Genomic DNA, 14,980 nt, shown 5'->3' on the forward strand with positions numbered 1-14,980 from the left:
AACTCCATGGGGTTAATAAAGGCCTTCTGAAGCAAATCTATGTGTTTTTGTAAGAAACATCCATATTTAAATCTAAAATAACTGGTTTCCGGCAGATGGCCTACACCAAAAGAGTAATCTCTGACCGGACGCAAAATGCAATGACAAACAAGTACAGAGGAGAGCAAAACAAAACATTTTATAGAGCACTCCCACCAAACATGCATTCCTGTAGACTAAACATGTAATATGTATGCCTTCACCATTTTCACAGATGTGTTTGTAGTTTACACAAATTTTCAGAAAGTTGCACTTTGAAACCAGTTTTCCAAAATTCATTTTTAGGCCCCAGTGTAAATGACCAAAATGCTTAAATTCAGTTTAGTTGGAACCGGTGTTGTGTAAACAGTCTGTTTATATAGTCCATTCATGACTGAATCAACTTTAGTACCAGGTGTAAACAGAGCCCCAGGTAGCATCCTAGGAGGGAAACTGCAAGTTTACATAAGAAATTCTCATGAGATAAAAAGGACAATTAGTGTTGTACTTGCATTATTGGGGGGGCCCACAAGTGAACATTGACTTTAGAGGGACTTGGGCATGAGTATCAATATGCAGTTTCCATTTTCCATATAACCTCATTGTTGGACCAATATACAAGTCATGAAAGACCAAACTCCAGTCAAAAACCCAAAGACAAGCATGCATTTCACAAACTTTATTAAAACCACAAAATTCATATGACCAGGTTAACTTGTCCACTAGAAACCACAGTTCGCCCACTAGAGATGGTCTTGACGTGCGTGTCTCTTCCTATAAGAGATATGGTAAAAGCATGACGCATTTGAGAATAACTTCTCAATTCCTGAAGTCAATCTACAGCACTCACTCACTTTTCCTAGCGCAGCTTTGCTCACAAGAGCCAGAAGAGGGATGGCACACCGCTGTACTGCAGTGGATGAAGATCTAACAGAGGGGGAAAGGGTTAAGACCTACAATTCACTATAAAGGGGATGATTAAGGGTTTGAGACAGACTGCAGAGCATACGGTTTCCTGCAGAGGAGCCAGTGATGATGGATCCACAAATGTAAACATCTTGACAACAAAGCGCTTGTAGTGGGTTGGGAACTGAAGACCAGATGATCCGGTCACTGGAACCAATGTGGTCAGGTAACGGTCATCCTGGTAAGGGCATCTGAAGAGCAAAGAGTCAGTCAGAAATGCCTTACAGCACACTAGATGGATAAAGACTGACATTACTCACCCATCAACCAGAAGGTCCCACTGGGGTAGACTGAGTGGACTGGGGGTTGATGTTGCCCAGCAGTGTCCCAGTATCAGGACAATGTTAGGGTCGGTCCTCTCCAAAATGCGCACCTCAACATACACAGGCTCCCGCAGGACTTTTGTGACTGGATAATCAGCATCTCTGTAGTAGGATGTGTACGCCTCGTCCCCTGAGGAAGAACACTGGTGTTAAACCAGAAACTGCTGCAACCTGGAGTTTTAGAAAGGCTTTAGGCATACTTGGGACAGACACTCACCTTCTGCACAGCCTTTGGTGACACACTGACCATTTGCCAGTCTAAGCTCCACCCTGAGGGGTCCAGGAGCAGCTACTGGTGGAGGTGGAGGAATGGTGTTGACCTCCACAACCAGAGCTTCCACAGAAGTACCAGAGTACCTACACTGGAAGAGAAGCCTGGACAACAAACAGTGAGCTTGTGGCATTTGTCATGGATTAAGAAGTGCTGAAGCACACATCACTTACTCAAAATGACTGTCCCGTGTGATGGAGCCAAGTGGTCCGATCCCCACTTCATATGAGGAGGTCATCCTGTTCTCATACACCACATATCCACTGTCCTCCTGCAAACAGTAACACTATTGGCATCCAGTCCATTTTAAGCCACGCAGAACAAAACCACAAGCAGCTACTCACCATCATGCTCGTGCCACATGCAGTGACGGGGAACTGGTATATAGCAAAGGAAGGTGTGGATCCCACAGGACTGCAAGGTGGATCGTTTCCACCCAAGAGACGGACTGAATCCAGGCTCAATCGAGGCAGAGTAACATCTCTAGCCACCACTACCACAAACTGACCATCTCTTATACACTGGACAGTCACTGGAACAAGGAACAAGAGCAGATTAATGCTGAGGATCAGGTTAACATGAACACCTTTACATTGACTCACTCTTACCTGCCTTCCCATAGTAACACTGCTGTCCGTTAAAGCAGCAGTTGATAGCGTCACACTCAGCACCACTGATACCAGGTGGTCCACATTGGATCTGCTCATAATCAGCTACAGCACATTTGTCAATGGGCTCTGCCTGTGCCACTGGCTGCTTAGGCTGAAACTGCTGAGAAAACTGCTGACTAGCTTGTTGAGCTGGTTGTTGAAACTGTTGGCTAGCTTGTTGACTAGCTTGAACTGCCTGTTGAAACCGTTGGCTAGCTTGTTGTTGATTAGCTTGTTGAACTGCCTGTTGAAACTGTTGGCTAGCTTGAACTGCCTGTTGAAACCGCTGAGGAGACTGCTGACTAGCTTGAGCTGGTTGTAACCGTTGGCTAGCTTGCTGTTGATTAGCTTGTTGAACTGCCTGTTGAAACCGTTGGCTAGCTTGTTGTTGAACTGCCTGTTGAAACTGCTGACTAGCTTGAGCTGGTTGTAACCGTTGGCTAGCTTGCTGTTGATTAGCTTGTTGAACTGCCTGTTGAAACCGTTGGCTAGCTTGTTGTTGAACTGCCTGTTGAAACTGCTGACTAGCTTGAGCTGGTTGTAACCGTTGGCTAGCTTGCTGTTGATTAGCTTGTTGAACTGCCTGTTGAAACCGCTGGCTAGCTTGCTGTTGACTAGCTTGTTGAACTGCCTGTTGAAACTGTCGACTAACTTGTTGTTGAGCTGGTTGTTGAAACCGCTGGTCAGTTTGCTGGAACATCAGAGCTTGAGGATTCTGGGGCAGATTACTCAACTGTGGAACAGCATGACAGAAAGCACAAAACCACACACAAAGTGCTAAAGACTGAACAACACACCAACTTCCTGCCATTGTTCAACAGCTAGTTACACTGTTGAGATGCTGCCCTTTGGTCTTTTTCTACTCTACAGATTTTGGCTCATTAACAATAATCCCTCCCACTTCATTAATTGTCATGTTTCTCCAGACTTGCATGAGTGGGAGTTTATGAAACTGAATGATTCTATTGGTTCTTAAGATTCAATTGTCCTTTTTTCCACCCTTATTGGACAAACATAAATATGGCCACATATGCTCAAGCCCTGTTTACACCTGGGCCCGGTTTTTCAAAAGTAATCCACTAGGATTTTGGATAACGGATTGGATCAAATCTTGAAAATGTGTTTTTCAAAAGAAAAAATGGATTACATAATCGGATTAGATCACGTAATCCAATCTTGGTTTTGATCCAGATCAAACCTTTAGTTTGGGTTTTTCAGAACTTTTTTGTAGGATTTGCATCACTTTGATCCAAAAAAACAGGATTATCCTGATCCCAACAGGGGGTAGGATTTCAAGGTGGATTCCAGGAGGAAAATGTAGTAAAACTTTAAAACTAATCAAAAAATACAACATTTTTATCATGTAATATACATACACATTTTTATCTTGCACTTGATTAGTTTAACTGTTAAAGAAATTGAATGCAGACATTAGTCTATATATTTAGCCTTTCGGTAACCTACTCTAAAGTAAAAAGAAATTTTGGTGCCATAAAACAATCCCTAAACAGCTGTAAATATCCAACAAAAATATATTTAATTCAAAACCCATATTCTTTCTATCAACATGTCCCTTTAGGGCCTCCGTAGAGCACTGCTAATCCAGATTTGGTGATCCTGAAAAGTTCCTATCCGGATCAGATTGATCCAATCTGATGTTGCTTTAAAAAACTGGCTCCAAAAGTAAGCTGGATTACGTGATCACAGACCGCAAAAAAAGGATTACTAAATCCGGATCAATTTTATCCGGATTAAACCTTTTGAAAAACCGGGCCCTGGTACTAAAGGGATAGTTCACCCAAAAATGAAAATTATCCCATGATTTACTCACCCTCAAGCCATAGGTGTATACAGGCACGTGCACACATAGACAAAAAAGGGGCTTGAGCACCTGCCCTTTTTCTTCCTCGAGAGAAAGTACCCTTTTTCTGGGGTGCTTTTTTTTTTTTTTTTTTAATAAATGAATATATATTCCTGTTTGCGCAGAGCTTCCCTGTCAAACAAATATATTTACTGAATTAAATAAATAAATAAATAAATACTATATCAGGTCGGCTTTGTCGAGTTCCGATGCCTTCACTCCACGACACGCCATTCATGCCCGCACGCCACGCCCCACCTCACCTTGAGTTTGCTGCTGGCTGAAAACTTGTGACAACTATTCCCACGAAAATGCAACTGCTGTCTGGCGATGAGAAGCGAAAAAGAAAAAAGCCCTAGATGGATCCATCCCGTGCATTTCTTTCAGGTAGGCTAGCCTATGTTCACAAACCTGAAAGTTTTGGCTATTTAAGGGTTATTTATACATTTAACGCTGCATTAATAGTTTGACCACCATCAACACATCTGCCTGATTTGATACTAATGAAATTTATGTCACATTATAATTTCAATTATTTTATTGTGCTATGCATTGCGTTTTGAACCATGGTAAAGATATCGGTTGGGCTGTCAATATCAGAAGATGAGCATCATGGACGCACATCCATGTACCACATTATTAAACGGTTTTCTAAGGATGCATGGTTTATTAAAACTATTTTAAAATCATAATACAGCATTACATAATGCTATTCTTAAATCAAAGCTTACACAGGATAATACGTCAATAAAAGTTTGAACCCTCGCTCTGTCTTTGCATGTTTGATGTCCACATATTCTTGTTGAAGAAATTACAGTGGCTGTAGCATTTCTATCACAAAGAAGTGGCCGAATATTATTATTTAACTAATAATATATTTTTAATCATGGTGGCTTTGATCGTGAATTTGATCGTGCTGTGCTGTGTAACAACAAAAATCAGCAGGCTTTTGGCGCTCTCTGCAGGTATTTGTTATAATATATAATGTATTAACAGTTAAGGAAAAAAAATGTTGATGTGTTTAAATATGCAGATTAGCTTGTTTTGGTTAATTTAGAAGAAATCTACAGATGCAAACAGATGGAGGGTAGTAGGCTTAAAACAAACTCCATGTAAATGTGTAGGGTTAGGGTTAAAAATTCTTTCCATTAGAGTAAAAGACATGGAAGCAAAAATGGACCACAATCTTAAAATTGTACACTTCATGAAAGAAGTATTCCAATAATATAAAAAAATTGGTGCAGTCATTTATTTTAAATATATATAGCTACTTGAAAATAGTTGCTGTTGACTTCTCTTGTGATAAACCTAGTGAATACTAAAGAAGACCATGGTCTCTGTGTGAACTAATTATTTTGTAGAAATCTGTGGAGTATAAAACAATTGTGTGAGTGTAAGGGAAGTCAAAGTTGTCTTAATATATTTAAGGGTTCATTATTTTTTAAATAAATAATTATGAGAAGTGCCCTTTTTTCCACTTGAGCCCCTGCCCCCCAAAATGTCTGTGCACATCCCTGGGTGTATATGACCATCTTTTAGACCACAAAATCAGTGATATTAAATATCCTGGCTCTTCCAAGCTTTATAATGGTACTGTAGCATCTGGACCAATCAGGCACACACCATTATTCAATATATTTAATGAATTACCTATGAACTCACTTTATCAAAGTTCTGTGAACCCATCCCCCTAAAACTGCAACCAGCATCCCAAATGTAGCTAGCACACAGGCAGAACTAGGTGTCCTGTTACAGATATATAGTATTTTTATGATCAGAAAGAATGCTGTGGAGACTAGTGACTCATTCTTTCTGAGAGGGACAAATAAACTCCCTTAATCTTATGTATTCTCTATATAACCACTTGGGAAATGTATACACATGTATCCAATTTTCCCATCTCATGAATTTCCTTGTATAAGCTTTATTCTATGTATTAATTCTTTCTAAACTGAAATCACACTGGTAGCATGTTTGGTATCTACGGACTCCAACTTTCGTTTCCTATTTGGAAATTTATGTTACATGTTACTAACTCTGTGACACATTAGTATTAGTATTATTTTCTCATTCATCCAATCCAGTGTCTTATGCTAATATCTTGCTACAGAACAAAGACTCGTAAAACTTCCCTCCGAGGGGGCAACTCTTTATTGGCTCAGACACCTTAAGAGGGTGTGACATCTTCACCCCTTATATTCACTGATCACAAGATCAAATCTCTCTTTCTCCTCTTCTTTTTTACTGAAAAATGCTGACGTCAAGATGATGCTTTAAGAAGCTAGAAGCTTCTAAGGAACCCCAAGCTTGTGCCAGGCCTCAGCCTAGATCTTCCATTCACCAAAGATCCTCTGAATCCAACTGGTTCTCTTTCATCAAGACAATATCAGCAAAGTGTCAATGGGAGCCTCCACAAATTGCATCAGGACAGTTTTAATTCAACTTGGAGAGACATGCAAGTATCAAACTTAGTCTCATTATCGGAAACATTGAGTATCCTTACCCCTTTTAAAGAAGGGCCTGTTAAAACTAAACTGATGGTTTGCTCAAGGCTGTTGATCTGCTGAATTTCAAACAATGCTGTAACTTCTTGCTTTCCTGTACTCTGCTTTAGCTCTCTCTCTCTCTCTCTCTCTCTCTTGGTGAACTGTATGCATATATGTGTGTGAATGTTAGTTTAAGTGTTTAGTCTAGTTAATAAAGTCTTGTTCATGTCACATGTAAAGCTGTCTGTGTTTTGCACTCATATGCTGGAGTCCCTATTCATGTCGATCCTGACTACAGGCTTTTAGTAGTACTGTACAATAAGATTGTTATTTCCCATAACCTGGAAATGAACATTTCTTAGAATTAATAAACAATTAACACGGTGTGTTCATTGGACAACGGGTTAATTGATTGTAATATTAATTTTATTACATTAAGTTAATTTTATTAACTGATCCAAATATTAATTATAACTAGTAATTATACATATTTTGAGCTAATTTGCTACAGTACTCAACCGTGCTCCTGATTTTGAAGTCAAGTCAAGTCAAGTCAAATTTATTTATATAGCGCTTTTTACAATTGGTAATTGTTTCAAAGCAGCTTTACATATTAGAAGCACAGAAAAAAGAGAAGTGGTTAAAAAATAAGCTGTACAAGCAAGCGTGGTAATATGTAACATATACAAGATGGTGCTACATTAAGCCAATGTCGGCTGACTCTCAGAGGTGGAAAAAAAACCCTAGGAGAAAACCCCAGCGTGCTAGCACTGGGAAAAAAGTCCTAGGAGGGAAAAAACTCCTTGGAAGATATATATATATATAATATATGTAAATGGATATGGAGATCAGAATCTGAATTATACATTTTTATTATAGAGATTAAAAATAGATTATATATAAATATATGTAAGCGGATACGGAGATTAAAAATCTGAATTATAGATGCAGCCAGAACTGGATCTGTAGGCCCATTGTCTCCTGGGCTACGTTGTAGTCAGGTCCAGACACAGGTTCTCCATCTGATCTGGATACGGCCTGGATCCAGCACCCGGCAAACCTCAGGATAAGCAGAGAGACTGATATTAGCGTAGATGCCATTCTTATTCTGATGTACAGGTATATCTAGTGTTATAGGAAATGTTCTCGGTTCCGGCCGACCTAATTATTGCAGCGTAACAATCCTTTAACGGATTTGAAAAATGTTAATGTATTGATAATGTGTTATGTGTATGCAAGAGCAAAGAGATGTGTTTTTAGTCTAGATTCAAACTGACAGAGTGTGTCTGCTTCCAATGCTAGGAAGATTGTTCCAGAGTTTAGGTGCTAAATAGGAAAAGGATCTGCCGCCTTCAGTTGATTTTGATATTCTGGGTATTATCAACTGGCCTGAATTCTGAGATCGCAATAGACGTGAATGACTATAATGCACCAAGAGCTCACTTAGATACTGGGGAGCTAAACCATTTAGAGCTTTATAAGTAAGTAGCAAGATTTTAAAATCTATACGATGTTTAATAGGGAGCCAATGTAATGTTGACAGAACTGGGCTAATATGGTCATACTTTGTGGTTCTAGTAAGAACTCTAGCTGCCGCATTTTTGACCAACTGTAGTCTGTTTAAAAGCCGAGCAGAACAACCACCCAGTAGAGCGTTACAGTAATCTAGTCTTGAGGTCATGAATGCATGAACCAACTGTTCCGCATTTGTCATTGAGAGCATATGTCGTAATTTAGATATATTTTTTAGATGGAAGAAAGCGGTTTTACAGATACTAGAAACATGACTTTCAAATGAAAGATTGGTATCAAAGAGCACATCCAGGTTCCTAACTGAGGACGAAGATTTAATGGAGCACCCGTCAAGTGTTAGAGAGTATTCAAGGTTTTTTTGTGAAGAAGTTTTTGGTCCAAAGATTAGGATATCAGTTTTTTCTGAATTTAATAATACGAAATTTCTTGTCATCCAGTTTTTAATGTCAGCTATGCATTCTGTTAGTTTTGTGAATTTGTAGGTTTCGTCAGGGCGCGAGGAAATATAGAGCTGAGTATCGTCAGCGTAGCAGTGAAAACTAACACCATGCTTCCTAATTATCTCTCCTAAGGACAGCATGTACAGAGTGAAAAGCAACAGTCCTAGTACTGAGCCTTGTGGTACTCCATATTGAACTTGTGATCGATACGACATCTCTTCATTAACTACTACAGACTGATAACGGTCAGATAAGTAAGATTTGAACCATGCCAAAGCAATTCCACTAATGCCAATATAGTTTTCAAGTCTTTTTAAAAGAATGTTGTGATCGATAGTGTCAAAAGCAGCACTGAGATCTAATAACACTAATAGAGAAATACAGCCACGATCGGATGATAAGAGTAGATCGTTTGTAACTCTAACGAGAGCAGTCTCAGTACTATGGTATGGTCTAAATCCTGACTGGAAATCCTCACAGATATTATTTCTTTCTAAAAAGGAGTACAGTTGTGCTGAAACTGCCTTTTCTAGTATCTTTGACAGAAAAGGTAGATTCGAGATTGGCCTGTAATTTACTAAATCTCTCGGATCTAGTTGAGGTTTTTTAATAAGAGGTTTAATAATAGCCTGCTTAAAAGTTTTTGGCACATATCCTAGTGTTAAAGATGAATTAATTATATCAAGAAGTGGACCTACGACCTCTGGAAGCATTTCTTTCAGTAGTTTAGTCGGCATTGGGTCTAACATACATGTTGATTTTGATGATTTGATAAGTAGATAATTCTTCCTCTCCTATAGCGGCGAATGATTCTAGTTTTACCTCCAAAAAAGCACATCCATAAGAGATATCCACACAACTCCATGGGGTTAATAAAGGCCTTCTGAAGCAAATCTATGTGTTTTTGTAAGAAACATCCATATTTAAATCTAAAATAACTGGTTTCCGGCAGATGGCCTACACCAAAAGAGTAATCTCTGACCGGACGCAAAATGCAATGACAAACAAGTACAGAGGAGAGCAAAACAAAACATTTTATAGAGCACTCCCACCAAACATGCATTCCTGTAGACTAAACATGTAATATGTATGCCTTCACCATTTTCACAGATGTGTTTGTAGTTTACACAAATTCTCAGAAAGTTGCACTTTGAAACCAGTTTTCCAAAATTCATTTTTAGGCCCCAGTGTAAATGACCAAAATGCTTAAATTCAGTTTAGTTGGAACCGGTGTTGTGTAAACAGTCTGTTTATATAGTCCATTCATGACTGAATCAACTTTAGTACCAGGTGTAAACAGAGCCCCAGGTAGCATCCTAGGAGGGAAACTGCAAGTTTACATAAGAAATTCTCATGAGATAAAAAGGACAATTAGTGTTGTACTTGCATTATTGGGGGGGCCCACAAGTGAACATTGACTTTAGAGGGACTTGGGCATGAGTATCAATATGCAGTTTCCATTTTCCATATAACCTCATTGTTGGACCAATATACAAGTCATGAAAGACCAAACTCCAGTCAAAAACCCAAAGACAAGCATGCATTTCACAAACTTTATTAAAACCACAAAATTCATATGACCAGGTTAACTTGTCCACTAGAAACCACAGTTCGCCCACTAGAGATGGTCTTGACGTGCGTGTCTCTTCCTATAAGAGATATGGTAAAAGCATGACGCATTTGAGAATAACTTCTCAATTCCTGAAGTCAATCTACAGCACTCACTCACTTTTCCTAGCGCAGCTTTGCTCACAAGAGCCAGAAGAGGGATGGCACACCGCTGTACTGCAGTGGATGAAGATCTAACAGAGGGGGAAAGGGTTAAGACCTACAATTCACTATAAAGGGGATGATTAAGGGTTTGAGACAGACTGCAGAGCATACGGTTTCCTGCAGAGGAGCCAGTGATGATGGATCCACAAATGTAAACATCTTGACAACAAAGCGCTTGTAGTGGGTTGGGAACTGAAGACCAGATGATCCGGTCACTGGAACCAATGTGGTCAGGTAACGGTCATCCTGGTAAGGGCATCTGAAGAGCAAAGAGTCAGTCAGAAATGCCTTACAGCACACTAGATGGATAAAGACTGACATTACTCACCCATCAACCAGAAGGTCCCACTGGGGTAGACTGAGTGGACTGGGGGTTGATGTTGCCCAGCAGTGTCCCAGTATCAGGACAATGTTAGGGTCGGTCCTCTCCAAAATGCGCACCTCAACATACACAGGCTCCCGCAGGACTTTTGTGACTGGATAATCAGCATCTCTGTAGTAGGATGTGTACGCCTCGTCCCCTGAGGAAGAACACTGGTGTTAAACCAGAAACTGCTGCAACCTGGAGTTTTAGAAAGGCTTTAGGCATACTTGGGACAGACACTCACCTTCTGCACAGCCTTTGGTGACACACTGACCATTTGCCAGTCTAAGCTCCACCCTGAGGGGTCCAGGAGCAGCTACTGGTGGAGGTGGAGGAATGGTGTTGACCTCCACAACCAGAGCTTCCACAGAAGTACCAGAGTACCTACACTGGAAGAGAAGCCTGGACAACAAACAGTGAGCTTGTGGCATTTGTCATGGATTAAGAAGTGCTGAAGCACACATCACTTACTCAAAATGACTGTCCCGTGTGATGGAGCCAAGTGGTCCGATCCCCACTTCATATGAGGAGGTCATCCTGTTCTCATACACCACATATCCACTGTCCTCCTGCAAACAGTAACACTATTGGCATCCAGTCCATTTTAAGCCACGCAGAACAAAACCACAAGCAGCTACTCACCATCATGCTCGTGCCACATGCAGTGACGGGGAACTGGTATATAGCAAAGGAAGGTGTGGATCCCACAGGACTGCAAGGTGGATCGTTTCCACCCAAGAGACGGACTGAATCCAGGCTCAATCGAGGCAGAGTAACATCTCTAGCCACCACTACCACAAACTGACCATCTCTTATACACTGGACAGTCACTGGAACAAGGAACAAGAGCAGATTAATGCTGAGGATCAGGTTAACATGAACACCTTTACATTGACTCACTCTTACCTGCCTTCCCATAGTAACACTGCTGTCCGTTAAAGCAGCAGTTGATAGCGTCACACTCAGCACCACTGATACCAGGTGGTCCACATTGGATCTGCTCATAATCAGCTACAGCACATTTGTCAATGGGCTCTGCCTGTGCCACTGGCTGCTTAGGCTGAAACTGCTGAGAAAACTGCTGACTAGCTTGTTGAGCTGGTTGTTGAAACTGTTGGCTAGCTTGTTGACTAGCTTGAACTGCCTGTTGAAACCGTTGGCTAGCTTGTTGTTGATTAGCTTGTTGAACTGCCTGTTGAAACTGTTGGCTAGCTTGAACTGCCTGTTGAAACCGCTGAGGAGACTGCTGACTAGCTTGAGCTGGTTGTAACCGTTGGCTAGCTTGCTGTTGATTAGCTTGTTGAACTGCCTGTTGAAACCGTTGGCTAGCTTGTTGTTGAACTGCCTGTTGAAACTGCTGACTAGCTTGAGCTGGTTGTAACCGTTGGCTAGCTTGCTGTTGATTAGCTTGTTGAACTGCCTGTTGAAACCGTTGGCTAGCTTGTTGTTGAACTGCCTGTTGAAACTGCTGACTAGCTTGAGCTGGTTGTAACCGTTGGCTAGCTTGCTGTTGATTAGCTTGTTGAACTGCCTGTTGAAACCGCTGGCTAGCTTGCTGTTGACTAGCTTGTTGAACTGCCTGTTGAAACTGTCGACTAACTTGTTGTTGAGCTGGTTGTTGAAACCGCTGGTCAGTTTGCTGGAACATCAGAGCTTGAGGATTCTGGGGCAGATTACTCAACTGTGGAACAGCATGACAGAAAGCACAAAACCACACACAAAGTGCTAAAGACTGAACAACACACCAACTTCCTGCCATTGTTCAACAGCTAGTTACACTGTTGAGATGCTGCCCTTTGGTCTTTTTCTACTCTACAGATTTTGGCTCATTAACAATAATCCCTCCCACTTCATTAATTGTCATGTTTCTCCAGACTTGCATGAGTGGGAGTTTATGAAACTGAATGATTCTATTGGTTCTTAAGATTCAATTGTCCTTTTTTCCACCCTTATTGGACAAACATAAATATGGCCACATATGCTCAAGCCCTGTTTACACCTGGGCCCGGTTTTTCAAAAGTAATCCACTAGGATTTTGGATAACGGATTGGATCAAATCTTGAAAATGTGTTTTTCAAAAGAAAAAATGGATTACATAATCGGATTAGATCACGTAATCCAATCTTGGTTTTGATCCAGATCAAACCTTTAGTTTGGGTTTTTCAGAACTTTTTTGTAGGATTTGCATCACTTTGATCCAAAAAAACAGGATTATCCTGATCCCAACAGGGGGTAGGATTTCAAGGTGGATTCCAGGAGGAAAATGTAGTAAAACTTTAAAACTAATCAAAAAATACAACATTTTTATCATGTAATATACATACACATTTTTATCTTGCACTTGATTAGTTTAACTGTTAAAGAAATTGAATGCAGACATTAGTCTATATATTTAGCCTTTCGGTAACCTACTCTAAAGTAAAAAGAAATTTTGGTGCCATAAAACAATCCCTAAACAGCTGTAAATATCCAACAAAAATATATTTAATTCAAAACCCATATTCTTTCTATCAACATGTCCCTTTAGGGCCTCCGTAGAGCACTGCTAATCCAGATTTGGTGATCCTGAAAAGTTCCTATCCGGATCAGATTGATCCAATCTGATGTTGCTTTAAAAAACTGGCTCCAAAAGTAAGCTGGATTACGTGATCACAGACCGCAAAAAAAGGATTACTAAATCCGGATCAATTTTATCCGGATTAAACCTTTTGAAAAACCGGGCCCTGGTACTAAAGGGATAGTTCACCCAAAAATGAAAATTATCCCATGATTTACTCACCCTCAAGCCATAGGTGTATACAGGCACGTGCACACATAGACAAAAAAGGGGCTTGAGCACCTGCCCTTTTTCTTCCTCGAGAGAAAGTACCCTTTTTCTGGGGTGCTTTTTTTTTTTTTTTAATAAATGAATATATATTCCTGTTTGCGCAGAGCTTCCCTGTCAAACAAATATATTTACTGAATTAAATAAATAAATAAATAAATACTATATCAGGTCGGCTTTGTCGAGTTCCGATGCCTTCACTCCACGACACGCCATTCATGCCCGCACGCCACGCCCCACCTCACCTTGAGTTTGCTGCTGGCTGAAAACTTGTGACAACTATTCCCACGAAAATGCAACTGCTGTCTGGCGATGAGAAGCGAAAAAGAAAAAAGCCCTAGATGGATCCATCCCGTGCATTTCTTTCAGGTAGGCTAGCCTATGTTCACAAACCTGAAAGTTTTGGCTATTTAAGGGTTATTTATACATTTAACGCTGCATTAATAGTTTGACCACCATCAACACATCTGCCTGATTTGATACTAATGAAATTTATGTCACATTATAATTTCAATTATTTTATTGTGCTATGCATTGCGTTTTGAACCATGGTAAAGATATCGGTTGGGCTGTCAATATCAGAAGATGAGCATCATGGACGCACATCCATGTACCACATTATTAAACGGTTTTCTAAGGATGCATGGTTTATTAAAACTATTTTAAAATCATAATACAGCATTACATAATGCTATTCTTAAATCAAAGCTTACACAGGATAATACGTCAATAAAAGTTTGAACCCTCGCTCTGTCTTTGCATGTTTGATGTCCACATATTCTTGTTGAAGAAATTACAGTGGCTGTAGCATTTCTATCACAAAGAAGTGGCCGAATATTATTATTTAACTAATAATATATTTTTAATCATGGTGGCTTTGATCGTGAATTTGATCGTGCTGTGCTGTGTAACAACAAAAATCAGCAGGCTTTTGGCGCTCTCTGCAGGTATTTGTTATAATATATAATGTATTAACAGTTAAGGAAAAAAATGTTGATGTGTTTAAATATGCAGATTAGCTTGTTTTGGTTAATTTAGAAGAAATCTACAGATGCAAACAGATGGAGGGTAGTAGGCTTAAAACAAACTCCATGTAAATGTGTAGGGTTAGGGTTAAAAATTCTTTCCATTAGAGTAAAAGACATGGAAGCAAAAATGGACCACAATCTTAAAATTGTACACTTCATGAAAGAAGTATTCCAATAATATAAAAAAATTGGTGCAGTCATTTATTTTAAATATATATAGCTACTTGAAAATAGTTGCTGTTGACTTCTCTTGTGATAAACCTAGTGAATACTAAAGAAGACCATGGTCTCTGTGTGAACTAATTATTTTGTAGAAATCTGTGGAGTATAAAACAATTGTGTGAGTGTAAGGGAAGTCAAAGTTGTCTTAATATATTTAAGGGTTCATTATTTTTTAAATAAATAATTATGAGAAGTGCCCTTTTTTCCACTTGAGCCCCTGC

The 14,980-nt window shown here is 39.8% G+C and overlaps 2 protein-coding genes across 4 annotated transcripts; both read right to left on the reverse strand.

Annotated features, from left to right (window-relative positions):
- Positions 1 to 849: 849 nt before the first annotated feature.
- On the reverse strand, positions 850 to 3,041 carry LOC137028794 (zona pellucida sperm-binding protein 4-like). Of its 2 annotated transcripts, XM_067398025.1 has the most exons (8): positions 2,473 to 3,041; positions 2,187 to 2,424; positions 1,923 to 2,110; positions 1,752 to 1,849; positions 1,525 to 1,682; positions 1,245 to 1,437; positions 1,028 to 1,175; positions 850 to 945 (listed from the first exon to the last, which is right to left on the reverse strand). In XM_067398025.1, the coding sequence occupies exons 1-8, from the start codon at positions 3,037 to 3,039 to the stop codon at positions 865 to 867; spliced, it is 1,671 nt and encodes a 556-aa protein (XP_067254126.1). In that variant the 5' UTR covers positions 3,040 to 3,041; the 3' UTR covers positions 850 to 864. The 2 variants fall into 2 exon arrangements, with proteins under 2 accessions (XP_067254126.1, XP_067254125.1); XM_067398024.1 differs by having other exon boundaries at positions 2,187 to 3,041.
- Positions 3,042 to 10,254: 7,213 nt separating this feature from the next.
- Positions 10,255 to 12,446, reverse strand: LOC137028795 (zona pellucida sperm-binding protein 4-like). Of its 2 annotated transcripts, XM_067398027.1 has the most exons (8): positions 11,878 to 12,446; positions 11,592 to 11,829; positions 11,328 to 11,515; positions 11,157 to 11,254; positions 10,930 to 11,087; positions 10,650 to 10,842; positions 10,433 to 10,580; positions 10,255 to 10,350 (listed from the first exon to the last, which is right to left on the reverse strand). In XM_067398027.1, exons 1-8 carry the CDS (start codon positions 12,442 to 12,444, stop codon positions 10,270 to 10,272), a joined length of 1,671 nt encoding a protein of 556 aa, XP_067254128.1. In that variant the 5' UTR covers positions 12,445 to 12,446; the 3' UTR covers positions 10,255 to 10,269. The 2 variants fall into 2 exon arrangements, with proteins under 2 accessions (XP_067254128.1, XP_067254127.1); XM_067398026.1 differs by having other exon boundaries at positions 11,592 to 12,446.
- Between the last annotated feature and the right edge of the window lie 2,534 nt (positions 12,447 to 14,980).

The sequence above is a fragment of the Chanodichthys erythropterus genome, chromosome 10, assembly GCF_024489055.1.
Source record: "Chanodichthys erythropterus isolate Z2021 chromosome 10, ASM2448905v1, whole genome shotgun sequence".
Classification (NCBI taxonomy): domain Eukaryota; kingdom Metazoa; phylum Chordata; class Actinopteri; order Cypriniformes; family Xenocyprididae; genus Chanodichthys; species Chanodichthys erythropterus.

Coding starts and splice junctions, on each gene's coding strand:
- LOC137028794 (XM_067398024.1), bottom strand. CDS start 3,039: ATGGCAGGAAGTTGGTGTGTTGTTCAGTCTTTAGCACTTTGTGTGTGG. Junction 2,111..2,186: donor GTGTTACTATGGGAAGGCAG/GTAAGAGTGAGT, acceptor TCCTTGTTCCAG/TGACTGTCCAGTGTATAAGA. Junction 1,683..1,751: donor ACACGGGACAGTCATTTTGA/GTAAGTGATGTG, acceptor TTTGTTGTCCAG/GCTTCTCTTCCAGTGTAGGT.
- LOC137028795 (XM_067398026.1), bottom strand. CDS start 12,444: ATGGCAGGAAGTTGGTGTGTTGTTCAGTCTTTAGCACTTTGTGTGTGG. Junction 10,843..10,929: donor CACCAAAGGCTGTGCAGAAG/GTGAGTGTCTGT, acceptor GTTCTTCCTCAG/GGGACGAGGCGTACACATCC. Junction 10,351..10,432: donor TGGCTCCTCTGCAGGAAACC/GTATGCTCTGCA, acceptor CCCCTCTGTTAG/ATCTTCATCCACTGCAGTAC.